This window comes from Seriola lalandi, unplaced genomic scaffold (assembly GCF_002814215.2).
Source record: "Seriola lalandi dorsalis isolate HSWRI2012SDOR001 ecotype SW California unplaced genomic scaffold, Sedor1 jcf7180002054402, whole genome shotgun sequence".
NCBI classification, from domain to species: domain Eukaryota; kingdom Metazoa; phylum Chordata; class Actinopteri; order Carangiformes; family Carangidae; genus Seriola; species Seriola lalandi.
The window spans coordinates 377,024-390,701 of NW_019524955.1; the positions used below are offsets into that span (position 1 = coordinate 377,024).

General features: G+C 41.2%; 1 protein-coding gene across 1 annotated transcript in view; it reads right to left on the reverse strand.

Annotated features, from left to right (window-relative positions):
- Nucleotides 1–2,473: 2,473 nt before the first annotated feature.
- The window catches only part of fgf22 (fibroblast growth factor 22), a 29,217-nt gene continuing 18,012 nt past the window's right edge, over nt 2,474–13,678 (reverse strand). Inside the window, exons 2-3 of the mRNA XM_023409653.2 lie at nt 6,514–6,617; nt 2,474–5,027 (exon numbers count right to left, since the gene is read on the reverse strand). Of these exons, the coding sequence (XP_023265421.1) occupies nt 4,833–5,027; nt 6,514–6,617 (299 nt within the window). The 3' untranslated portion in view covers nt 2,474–4,832. The remainder of the gene's footprint in view (nt 5,028–6,513; nt 6,618–13,678) is intronic.

A 13,678-nucleotide genomic window follows, 5' to 3' on the forward strand; every position in this document is an offset into this window, starting at 1 on the left:
GCGTTTGCGATAACACGCAATGAGTCTTTAAGATTGCTGTGGAGGAATTTTGGCCCACTCTTCTTTGCAGAATTGTTTTATTTCAGCCACATTGGAAGGTTTTCGAGCATGAACAGCCTGTTTAAGGTCATGCCACAGCATCTCAATCGGATTTAAGTCTGGACTTTGACTAGGCCACTCCAAAACTTTCATTTTGTTTTTTTGAGCCATTCAGAGGTGGACTTGCTGGTGTGCTTCGGATCATTGTCCTACTGCATAACCCAAGTGCACTTGAGCTTAAGGTCACAAACTGATGGCCGGACATTCTCCTTCAGGGTTTTCTGGTAGAGAGCAGAATTCATGGTTCCATCAATTACAGCAAGTCGTCCAGGTCCTGAAGCAGCAAAGCAGCCCCAGACCATCACACTACCACCACCATGTTTGACTGTCGGTATGATGTTCTTTTTCTGAAATATTGTGTTAGTTTTACGACAGATGTCATGGGACACACACCTTCCAAAAAGTTCCACTTTTGTCTGGTCAGTCCACAGAATATTTCCCCAAAAGTCTTGGGGATCATCTAGATGTTTTATGGCAAATGCGAGACGGGCCTTTGTATTCTTTTTGGTCAGCAGTGGTTTTCACCTTGGAACTCTCCCATGGATGCCATTTTTGCCCAATCTCTTTCTTATTGTTGAATCATGAACACTGACCTTAACTGAGGCAAGTGAGGCCTGCAGTTCTTTAGATGTTGTTCTGGGTTCTTTTGTGACCTCCTGGATGAGTTGTCGATGCGCTCTTGGAGTAATTTTGGTCGGCCGGCCATTCCTGGGAAGGTTCACCACTGTTCCATGTTTTCTCCATTTGTGGATAATGGCTCTCACTGCGGTTCGCTGGAGTCCCAAAGCCTTAGAAATGGCTTTGTAACCCTTTCCAGACTGATAGATGTCAATGAGTTTGTTTCTCATCTGTTCTTGAATTTCTTTGGATCGGGGCATGATGTGTTGCTTTTTGAGATCTTTTAGCTTACTTCATGTCTTCAGACAGGTCCTATTCAAGTGATTTCTTGATTCTACAGGTCTGGCAGTAACCAGGCCTGGGTGGAACTAGTGAAATTGAGCTCAGCTTTCCAAAAAATGTTTAATATTTTAAATTTAACAAGGGGGGGCAATTACTTTTTCACATAGGGTCAGGTTGGTTTGGATAGCTTTTTACCCTTAATAAATGAAATCATCATTTAAAAACTGCATTCTGTATTTTCTCAGGTTATCTCTGTCTGATATTGAAATTTGTTTGATGATCTGAAACATTTAAGTGTGACAAAAAAGCAAAAACAAAAGAAATCTGTAAGGGGGCAAATACTTTTTCACAACACTGTATATTCTGTTTGTTGTATAAAAAATACTAATAAAACTTAAAGGGAAAGTTTGGAGATGTAAGTAAGAAGCTAGAGCCGTTAGATGGTTACTTTAGCTTAGCACAAAGACTGTACACGGGGAAACGGGTAGCCTGGTTCTGTCCAAAGGTCACATATACATCTACCAGCACCTCTAAAGCTCACTCATTAACACGTTCTGTGAATCTTGTGTTTAAGCAGTACAAAAACTGAAGTGTAGAATTTACAATTTACTGTTTTATGGGGGTTGCGCTTGAGTATTTATTTGTACCTTTTGACAGAGCCAGGCTAAATGTTTCCCCTGCTTCCAGTCTTTGTGCTAAAGTAAGTCAGCTGGCTTCATATTTACTGTACAGACGTGAGAGTGGACTTGATCATCTCATCTAACTCTGGGCAATATAACAAATAAGTGTATTTCCAGAAATGTCACGTTTTTCCTTTAAACGACTTGACAGTGTTTTACCGTTTAAATACAACAGAATATAACAAAAGTAGAGCAATTACAAGTGGTCTTTACTTTTGGGACTATAACAGCCCCTCAAGGCTGCACAGTTGAGGACAAAGACATTTGCATGGCAACAGTATCGCCAGACCCCCCATACTGATATTTCTGTGCTGCACCCAGACCTTTGGAGCTGAACTACAGTGTGACTTCACGCCATTCTGACCAGACATGTACCCCGTCACAGTAATCTCACATTATGACAGACTGAAAGGTTGGCCTTTATTCACCCCAAACAGCCACTATTCATCCCAGACTCTCCTTTCTGTTCACTGAAAAGACAGAGTGGCCTCCTGTGCCACTGGAGGGCTCGTCTGTGTGTAAATGACCTTGATGCTCGGTTGCATAGTTCATAACCGCAGACCTTTCATCAGACATGGGGAGGTCCTCCACATCAATGCCTCTCCCGCTGTGAGTTTTGCCATGATTATGATGAGGAGGGGGATTATGTCGGAGAGCTCTGATGGAGATGTTACCAACACTTAACAATCAGTGCCACGCACAAGACAAGATTAAAATGACGTCTTTGCACTTCAAAATTTGGGAAAGATGATTAAAAAAAAAAAGCTTGGTAGCATAAGTGAACGAGCCATGACTCATGATTTATCCACATTTTTTATTGAAGTTTACCAAACTCAGCATGGACCAAGGCACTCAAATGATTTTACTTTTCCAAAATGAATCTAAAGACTGTTTTTGTTCAGAGAAACTGGCCTTATATACAACCTACTATTACTGGCCTATAACCGGAAAACAGTTTATGATAAATGGATCACAAATGTACCAATATCCAGTAGTAATACCATACAAAATGAGTTGAATATGGACTTGAATACAATTACTTTTTCCCTTATTTTTTTAACAGTAGGACTACAATCCAACACAAAAGTCAACAATAACATTAAACACCAACCTCAAACAGTTAAAGAGTACAAAATGTTTTAAATATATTAAATGTTCTATTAGCAACAGCTTTGTTGTCGAGAAAATGTTAGCAAGAATTGACAGAGAGGCACGTACGTAATAACCATTTACTACTGTGTACAAAATTAATGAAGCTGCTGCTATGTGATGTCTGGTATATCTACAGCCATTATAATGCATTAAATGACTCAAAACTTATATTAATTATTTCACGACTGAGCTAAGGCTCAAGAATCAGAGATACAGATTTCTAACCTATTAGCTGTGGGTTGTTGGATGAGAGAGTCAGTCTGAGAGAAGCACACACAAATATACAAAAGTCATCTCAGGAAATCCAGCATGTTATCCCAGTAGTTAGCTTAGTTTCTGTTGTGTTCTTGTCATACATGTATATAAAGACATATACAAACAGAACAGTAAATTTATCAATGTATCAATCAGTACGTTTACATGCAAACTAGTATTATTCTGAATGGGACAACTTTTGGAATTAGATACAGGTCATGTAAACAGGATATTCTGTTTGGATATTCCAAATTAGGCCTTATACTGAATTCGCACTTGTGAGATATTCCGATTTTGTTCAGGTTTGAGCACTGTTTGGACATGTATACAGTACATTTTGAATATGCGTTGGGGTTTTTATAGCAGTTTGAGACACACTGCCTCTTGTCTGTTTGTAGTCAGCTGTGTGCATTGTACACAAACCAACTAGACAACAAATTGTCAGGCCGGGGTAGAGATGCAAGCCCAAAATAAAAGCCCACATTTCTGGATGGATGAAGAAACGCACTTAATTTTAAACATTTTATAGGACCTGGGTATCAACAGGTTTTTGGATATGCGGGAATAATGCAATGAAATATGCACAGCTGTGTGTAAACAGGAATATTAGTGGAATATTTATTTTCATGAGCCATGTAAACAGCTTATAGGAAAATTGTCTTTTTTGGAATAAGGACAAAGACAGGAATATTTTATGCATGCAAACGTACCGATTGAGTCAGAGGAGATTTTCATCCCATTTTATCCAGTAGCGTCAGTATATCCCAAACAATAGAGACCATGTTTGATTTATAGCAGGGCCATAGCCAGGTTTTTAGAAATACTGAGGTCATGAGTCCAAGCTAATTTTGCCATACAAAAATATCAAATGTGAAATTCACATTTCACATGTAAAATGTCCAAAAATCACATTATGCCTACATGTGAATTCAGTGAAATGCTTTTGTACATGTGATAAACCACGTGCTAGTATGTGAATTGCACATGTAATGTTAAATGTTTCACATACCTGAAGATCAATCAATATGGGATTTTTTAAACTGTGCTTTACATGTGCTCCGGATGACAAATGTGTTTAACATGGTATGATAAATTCACATGTGCTTTTTTGCGAGGCCAGATATACAATATTAAGTCTAAAAATACTGGAATCGGCTCATGAACTACCCACTATAGGCACAAACACCCCTTCATTGCTTTAGCCCCCCAAAATACCAAGGATATGACCTCAGTGTCCTCACTGGTAGCTATGGCCCTGATTTGTGGCTTTGTTAAAGTTGCCTTTTTGTTTTAATGATACTTGTCATTTCAGATTGATACCATACCAGCTGCTTCCCATCTTATTCAGCTGAACATCTGAAATATGGTAAAAAAAAACAAACCAGTGAGCCACATTTTGTTTCCCAGCCTTGCTGTCCCTTTTCAGTCCTCTTAAAGTCTCTTAAAGTCACCCAAACACCACTTTACATGCACTTCAGACACACAGATGTATACTGTAGCCAGACAGATGCCCGAGGATAGTATAATTCTACTGTATTGGACTGTATTACTGAACACCATTAGAAAATGGAGAAAATAACTTAAGAGTACATATTATACTAACTCTACAAATGTTACAGACCTCAACAAATGTACATTTATGTGACAGGAGGATGGAATATAAAAACACCGTCACAGCTAGATCAACACTAGTGTGAGGAGACGGGCGAGCCAGCCAGTTGCCGATCAGAGTTCAGACTCAGGCAGCTAGGATGGGAGCATAGGCAGGAAATGAGTAGATGGGTGTCTTCGCCGAGCCTTGTGACCTCGCCGTGGCTTCCCCCGCCCGTTCAGTGAAACAAACATCTGCCTGCCGCCATGCTTCCAACGGAGGGAGGCGTACGTGTTGTAGCCGTTCTCCTCAATGCGCTCCTTGAACTTGCAGCTCGGGTTGTATTTCACCTGTGATCAGAGGGAGGAGGACATGGGAGGTTAAGGGAGTTATAGCAGATGAGTGTAGTTATGCGCTAATGTGCTGTACTCAGCCAACTTCCAAGAAGTGCACAAAGGTTAATGTCTGTTGTTGCAGTAAATGACTTTCAAGGTGTTTGTAGCAGATAGGGTGAGTTTTCCATTACAAAGAATTTAGCTTGGGTTTGTCTAAGACCACAATAGACGTGTTTAGAATTGAAGGGTTGGTTCTCCAAAATCACAAAAAACACTTTTTCACTTCTCCCTCACCCTAGTGGTGTTTAACCATGCGGATGGATGTGACGTTTGGAGACATCTGTCTCTGAAACTTCTTCTTCATCTACCTAACATGGTGTAGGTAAATAAAATTTTGTTTGTGCTGCTCAAAGCATTGAAAAACTTCAACTGACCCCAATAGCGATGTGCCTTTCCAGCAAAAATGTTCTGGTTACTCAGGATAATCCACAGACCTCACAGTTAAGTTTTTATTGGGAGCGATCTCTGAAAGCTGATCACTGACCAAAACTGATGACAGTGAGGTCTGTGAAATATCCTGAGTAACTGGGACGTTGTTATTGGAAGGACATTTTTATTTCTGTCCACCTACATTGTATTGGGTTTGCAGAAGAAATCTTAGAGCTGATATCCTAAAACCTTGGCAAATAAATGTCAGTGAGAAAATATGTTTTTTGGGCATCAGTGTGTATGATTTGGTGAACTGACCCTTTAAGGTTCTCAAATTAACCAGACTATAACCACAAGTGGTTCTGCTGCATTCCCTTTTCCAGATGGTTATCGTGCTGCCATAATGAGGTCCTCTCTGTGATTGTATCAGGATAGTATGAGCCTGGCGTGATTCACCTGCCTTTTGTTGTTATGGGAGGATTCAGAGTTTAGTGAACGCCCTGTGTCTTCAGGTCTATTTCTGTCCTGTTTTCTAAGTTGGCTTGTTGGAGGCACAAGCTCTTATCACTGCTAGCTGACTGATTGCTTGTCCCTGATTTCTCCTTTTTCAAAGATGTAAATACACGAGCTAGACACCACACACCTCAGGTCTGATGTGTGGTGTGTGATTTTAACAAAGAGGGGTGATTACTTTTGAAAGCTTGCTGTGCAAAGCAACAATTGGCGGATGGCACGCAAAGACTGTTAAAAGAGACCAGCTGGCTCTTTGTCATTGTTGGTTGAGTTTCTTTTCTCTGCTATATCTATTTTGACAGTGGAACAAGCCAACTCAAGCTGCAGGTATCATCAGGCACGGCCCAGGTGTACAGCAGTGATTGATAGTAACTCTGACCTTTCTCTGGACTTTCCAGCAGAAGATTCTTGAGATTTCTCTTCACTTCAGCAGAATCAAACATGTTTGGGTAGGCAGTCATTCGGGACCCCTATACATATATACCTCCATCACCCTCCTCCCCTTCCCAGCCATCCCATCTTGACCTCCAGAAACAATGTTGCCAGGTTGCATACGCACCGATCCAAAGAGCGTGCCTTTCTTGGACATGGCTAAGTACAGCCCGGTGCTGACAGATTTGATGGCAACAACTCCCACACTGACAGATCGGATTTCCATCAGGCCTGGAAAATAAAAGAGGGAACAAGAGTCTGGGTTAGAAACATCAAGCTTTGGGAGTTTCCCCATCAAAAGCCGCTCTATCATTAGTGATTAGAATACCAGACAGCCATATGCTCTGGGGAAAGAGACCCCAAGACAAGAGAAAAAAACACTCATACACACAGGACATGGACAATGTCCTGAGAGAGCTGTCTTTGTGACGACACCAATCACGCTCAGAGCACTTTGACAGGTAAAATTTTTGTCCACATCATATTATTTCCCATAGTTTCATTTCATTGAACAACTTTGCAAATGCACCACAATCTCAGACCATGTCCTGAACTACATAACATTTGTAACACACACTTCTATAGCAGACACACACTGTGTCAGTCTGCCTTGCCACGTGCTTCCATAAAAGCCTGATGACTCCAGATGTGACACTCTATCGTGATGATACCCAGTGTTGTTTACTGAGGGACACAAAACCCATGTCTGCTGGCCACTTAAGCAGCCTCTCTAACTCACTTCACCCCATGAAAAAGCTGGCAAGCTGGTGGGCTAATTGTTTCCTCTGGGCACTGATTGCAAACAAGTCCCATGTGGCTCTCTCTTGTTCTGGTTTTTGTCTGCATACAAAAATAAAGGCACACACCCATTGTCATGGCTACGACAGTGAGATGTTTTGGAGATGACCTGGAGGCTTACCGCAGGGTCTTGAATAGAAACTAATTGCTGGAGATGAAGCTCTCTTTATGCAGTTTTTTTCTGGCTTGATTTGCCCACTTACACCTTCAAAAGCACCCTGATGTGGCCTGCTATCTAATCAGAGCACGAAATCTTCTTTTTACACCCCTGAAAACCAAGTCAGTGCAGAGAAAACATGTAATCCTGTTGCTTAAAGGTTAGGCATTGCTGGATATTTGTGAAAAAGGATTGTTGCATTTGGGCAGAGGCTGTAAACACAGCACCAGATCAAGGTGCTGAAGGACAGATTGACCCAAAGCTGGTAGGAAATGAAGGAGTCATAAAAGCAGTACCCAACTGACTTACCCCCTGCTGCTTCTGTACAACCACAGATCTTGTATGGGGTAGTGACTGAGTTCCTGAATAGTCCCGCTTATTAAACCCATCCAGGAATGAAAAATAAACAGGCACACCAGGAGTTTTGCAGGTGCTACTCCCCCTGCACCGCAGTTTTTATACCTATTTATTTGTGCAAATCCAAATTTTGTTTGGAGAGACGGTGGAATAACTTGTTATATTTTTGTTTTAGACCAGGATATGTTCACATTTTTTCAAGTTTTAATACAAAACACATCTTTCAAATTAACGGACAAAATACACTGTTCGCCCACAGCCTCTAGAATGACACACAGAAGCATTTTTTGATCTTCCTCCCCTATTGGCAGGATGACATCATTTGTCTGTGCCCTCCAAACCCATTACAAACTAACCACTCACTGTTGAGCAATAATGTGACAACGGTCCAGGCACAAAAACAAGGTGGTTAGGTTTAGGGAAAGATCACAGTTTGGATTACAATAAGTCGCCTGTTTCATTATGAATATGGGACCTTTGTCGTCATGTTAACAGCAACAAACACATGCTGATGGTTAGGGAATCATGGTAAAAAAACAAAACAAAACAAAAAACTCAGACTGTTGGCTTCCTGTGTTAAAGTCAAATGTTTGACTGATCCATCCACCCAAACCTCCTCACCTACATGAACTTCATCACTCTGTAATGTCACCTGGTTTCTTCCTTTGTTCCTATCATAATTAGCACGGCTAGCACTAGCAATCGTTCACTGCAGTTGTTCCTCCTGTCCATCCTGGCGAGAAAGAGATCTCTTTAGGATGTAATTCAGTTTTAAGCGATGAGGGACAAAGCCCACAGAGAGTGTTTCCTTGTTGATGTGCAGTGGAGGGCAAGGAAGGGAAGGAGGGAAACTTTGACTGGTAAAGGTTTAAATTAGTTTCAGCTGAACTTTAGAATTTCAATTTCTACTGAACAAGTGCTGTGGATTTTGTCCCCCATCACTTACATTGAATAAAAAACCTGTCCTTTAACATGCTATCCTTTAACTTTATCATCTGTGTCTAATATCATGCAGATGACACCAACATAATACATTCTCTAATGTGGCGCTAAAGATGCTACTAACTGCTCCTCTCTACAGGATGGCTGCTAATACCATCAGTCTACTGTTGCTGGTCTCAAACACACATCTGCTGCTCCCATCTCCCACACAACTCACAACTATCTCAACTTTTTTTTTTTTTTTCCTCAGCTCTGAACATCACTAGTCGTGCTTACCAAGTGAGGTCATCTACTTTAGGCACGGAAGCAAAGAACTACAAAGAGTAAAAAGGAGGGGAAAAAAAGACAGGGAAGGTAAACAAACACAAACTCCTGTTGAGTGTCTTTCTTCTCCGACAGGACCGTGTAAATGAAGCCCTCTCTCCACCCGCCGCAGCTGCAGGGAAGGAGGGAATGCCTCAGTTGAGTCCGTCTAGGTATCAGCGCAGCTGCACCCCCATCATTTCTACGTTACCTCTGATCCTCTGAGGAAACATTAACACTTTGATGGCAGCCTCCTCTTTACGAGCTGTGTTTACAAACACCGGGTGTGCTATGGTGGCACCTGGAGCGTGCAAGGGACTCATAAGCAATTAGCTGAGGGCCGGCTAGTGATTGGAGCGCTGCAAGGATTTATGGGGGATTAGTCCAGGCCAATGAAAACCGCTGGTGCCTGAAAGTGGTGCCAGCAGTAATTGCCATTATTTGCTGGTTTGAGTTCCAGGCACAGTAGGTGTGTTGGAAGCATGTTTGTCACATCTGAGACATTGCAAGTTGGCCATGAACAGTAACGTCTCAGGTTTTAAAGGTAAAAATTTGAAATCCTTCGAACTAGAAAATAGACTGAGATTAATCAAAATGTTAGAGTTGTTAATGCAGGCTTTATTTAAACAACATTTTGGTGTAGGAATTAAAGGCTTCTACTGGCTAGTGATATGTTTTTCAGGCTTTTGTTAGCAATCATTTTGTGAAACACTTCAACAAAACTCCCCATGTCTTCCTTATGGCACATTAAATATTGTCCTTTCTCTCTTCAAGACTCATAAGACTAAGGTACCCTACATGTCTCTTCATTCATACGTGGCGGTGTAGCAGCCAGCAGACACAAAAGATCTGAGGACATAAAATGGGGATTTCACATTGTCTGGAGGAATCACTTGGGCTCTCGACGCTTGACCACACATCTATAAAGACCAGTTAGATCCATATAACTCACAGTCCACCCTTTGAAAAGTCACTCCATTGTGTTCAAAGCCTGAGAAATCAGAGTGAGGTATTTCAAGCTATTAGAGGGTTTTCCTAACTGCTGAAATCCAAAGGTCACTTTACTAGAAAGAAGGCTTAAGGTTGAGTTTAGCCTGCAGACTTGAATAAATGTGCTCTATATTGATATTGTTTAATAGGAGTAGCCTACACATTTTTAACTGGATTTGTTACAGCATTAAAAGATGCCTAGGGATTTGCTTTCCCCTTTAAAACCAACTTAATTTTGGGTTACATGGACAAATAGCCTTTGAATATGCATCATTTAAAAATATTTTATAATAGTATAAGTGCAATCTGGAAGTATTCCTCCTTTTACTGACTCCAGTTTAATGACATATGGTCTATAGTAAGTTGTTAAGGAACGGATCTATACAGACAAGCAGGAATATGTAATTTGCCTTGATAAAATCATTATTTATGATTACTTTATGACACTTATTTTAGAGTGATTGCTGACTATATTTAGAGAAAATGAAAGTGGGAACTAAACAATTTTGAATAATTTTCATTCAAGAAATGTTTCAAATCTTTTCAACACTATCACGATAAGACAGAACAGCGAGAAACAATGGAGACAAATTAACTCTTTGTTCCCTAGTTGCATTGGAAACTGAAGGTCACTTCTTCTCCGTGTTCTGCTGAGCAAGTATCAACTGATGGCCCTATTGAGCTCATGAAAAAGGTTGGCTACTTTTGGCTTCCCACTTGCAATTGGCAAGATCTCTTAACCTTTGACATGTTTTGGCTGGGACTGTCAATAAGCTCAAGCTGCCATTACAAGCAAATCCTGCATTATACATGTCTAGTCAACTGTGGACTTGCCATTTATTTCTCCTCTATGGGATTTTTAAAAGCATAGAAAAAGTCTTTTACCCAGTCTTTTTTTTTACTCTTTCTTTTCTTTCCGTCCCCCATTTTTTGGACGTTAGCCCATCGTCAGATCATTCAAGCCTTTTCTGACCTTGGAAAAAAAAGGCAGAAAGGAAAGAGAGAGACACTCTCACGGGGTTCCCTTTTGTCAGACTCATGGTATGGGGGAGGAGGAGGGAGCGAGTACAGGGTGAAGGTGCTGGTTATAAGATGGGGGTTTGGGTGGTGGGGGCAGGCGCTTCCAATGGCTCCTTCCCCCCTCCTAATAAGTCTTTGTTACTCACCTGAGAGGTGAAGAGCTAGCCAAGATCTTATTAATGACCAGGCATTTTCAATAGGGCTCTACAAAGTGTGGCAAAATGGTTCCTTCCATCACAAATTTAAAGCAGAAAAGAGTGAAAGACTGAGCAAAGAGAGTGAGAAAAAGAGATTTTTCTGCTCCTTTCCTCCTGTCTTCTTTTTGTTCCTTTTCCCAGGTCTTTAATTTCTTGGGTTGCCCCCTTGAGCAGCCCTCCATGGCTCAGTGCTCGACCAGAGCAGAGCCTGGGAATCTCGGAGTTCCCGCTGTGCTCCTGCTCTTGATTGACATACCTTTTCAATTATTTCACAGTTTGCTTGCTTTTTAAATGAAGAGGGCCCTGTTGTTTTTTTCCTTCTGCCCTCCTTTTCAAAACACAAGCTTTTCATGTCGGGTCTGGGCTGCCGGGCCTAATGGCTGTGACCAGCACCTTTGATCTGCCATGACCCCCTCGAAGGGTCTGGTACTGGGCGAAGCAGCCGCCTGTGTGTATCAGCACAGACAAAGGCTGCATCACTCACTATTGCTTTAAACACCTTGAGAGATTACCATGAGAACAGGCGCTCTAGTGGAGGCCTTCACAGGTGGTGTGATATGGAAACTTGCATGTTAACCCTTGAATGTACAGTAAAATACCAACCAATGATTAGTATGGACTTTTTGAGTGGATTGGTTTTGTTCAGTTAATTCCAGAGGGGAATCGGTAACCTGCACACAATTTACATTTTCACCTAAATATAAGGAACAATGTTCATGAACACCACTGCAAAATCTTCAATGTTTTTCTCTTCTTCTTTTTTGCTAGAAAATAATATAACTCCGCAACAAATAAATAAAATGGAGGCCATTCTCACTAATGCCTTCCAGGTGTGTCCATTGCGCACTGATATCCACTGGAAGCAAACCTGGCATTCATTTGAAATGCTTTCAAATACAGCTTACAGTTAGCTAAGCTTTGAGCGTTGCTTGCACTGATGCAGAGTTTTTGAGGTCGAGCACATCACTGTCTGTTTAGTAAACTCCTTCATCACGCATGTCCTCCATCTTGCCGTCCTGGTCTTTGCTAAAGGCCTGAGTATGCTTCAGGAAAAGTGCTTGTTGAGTCATCTTACAGCGTTTGAAATCTCCAACAATCACAATATTTTCTGCAGAAACTGGGTGACTGTTAAAAATGAGCACAGTCGTCTGTGCAAGCAGAATTTTACAGCCCATTATTAAGTTTTATTATTAGGCCGCCTCTAGTGGTCGTAGTAATTATAGCAGGAGCAAAAGAGGGCGTCAGGTGACAGAGTATAAAGAAAGAGTGACAAGGTTAAGAGGACATTGGAGTCGATGGATGCATTGACAAAACACAGGACTTTCTCACAGAAGAAAGTTTTTCCTGTTTCGAAATCAACAGCCTAGTCATCATCATCATCATCATCCTCCAACCTTAAGGAAGTAATTATTTTAACCCAAAACCACGATCTTTTCCTAAACCTACCCAAGTCGTTTTTGTGCTTAAGCCTAACCAAGCCGTGACCGTTCCATAAGCTAAACCAAACCACGTGTTTATTATTGTAACCATGACGATGAATGTCCGGGATGCCATCGCCCTAGTGGCACTACTTCAGGAGACGCTCCTATGGGTTGTATCAGGGGGCAGGGACAAACAATGGGCTGGAGGACATGGTGACAAATGGCCAGGTGTGCAGAGGTGTGAAAGTAGGCAAGATTTGAACTTCTCAACTCTCTTGGTTAATTATTGAAACAGTTACTTCAGTCACTCTTCATCTGTAGAACTGAGTGTAACACCATGAATTTCTTTGAGGAAAGACTGGCCAAAAGTGTGCACCCATATCCCTATCCCTATTTGAGACGACAAAGACATGCAAAGGAAACTCTGGGAGAAAGAGTCGGGTTGGCAGTCAGGAGAAAGCTATGGTTGTAGTGTTTTAACCCCACCTTTGAGTGTAGCAGGAGGCACAAAGATTTTTGGATTTAGACATAGGCCAACTACATGTTGTTCTACCTAGTCAGTTTGAAGCATACCAGTTTTCTTGTGATTATTCTAAATATGCTTGTGTCTTTAAAAAGAGAGATCAGTTTAACCTGCAGTCTGAAAGGCAGCCAAAGAAATTTAAGCAATGTTTGCACACTGTCCTTTCATTTAATAGCCTATAAAGGGTAATCATGACATTGATTTGGGGCAGAGGCCATTGTTTATGGCCTGACAACAAAACTGTGATGACTGATCAAATCCAAGGCAAAATGTGTGTCAGCAAGAATCCCTGCTTCTGTTTCAACAGCTCTGAGGGCACACAGGGAGAATAAAATGCTCCAACCTCTCTTTCAAAAGTGTGATCCTTGAAATATACAGTATATTCCACACAAGTTTAAACTGGGACTGATTTGGTGATATTATCATTATCAAGATAACTCAAGATAACTCATAACTCACTACATGCAATTAATCCAATTTGAACAAACTTCATGCCTGTGTTACATTCCTCTATCTTCTAAAAACTTCATATTGATTCGTAGCTGACAGATGAATGAATGTTTTTGTCAGGAGGCTCATATACC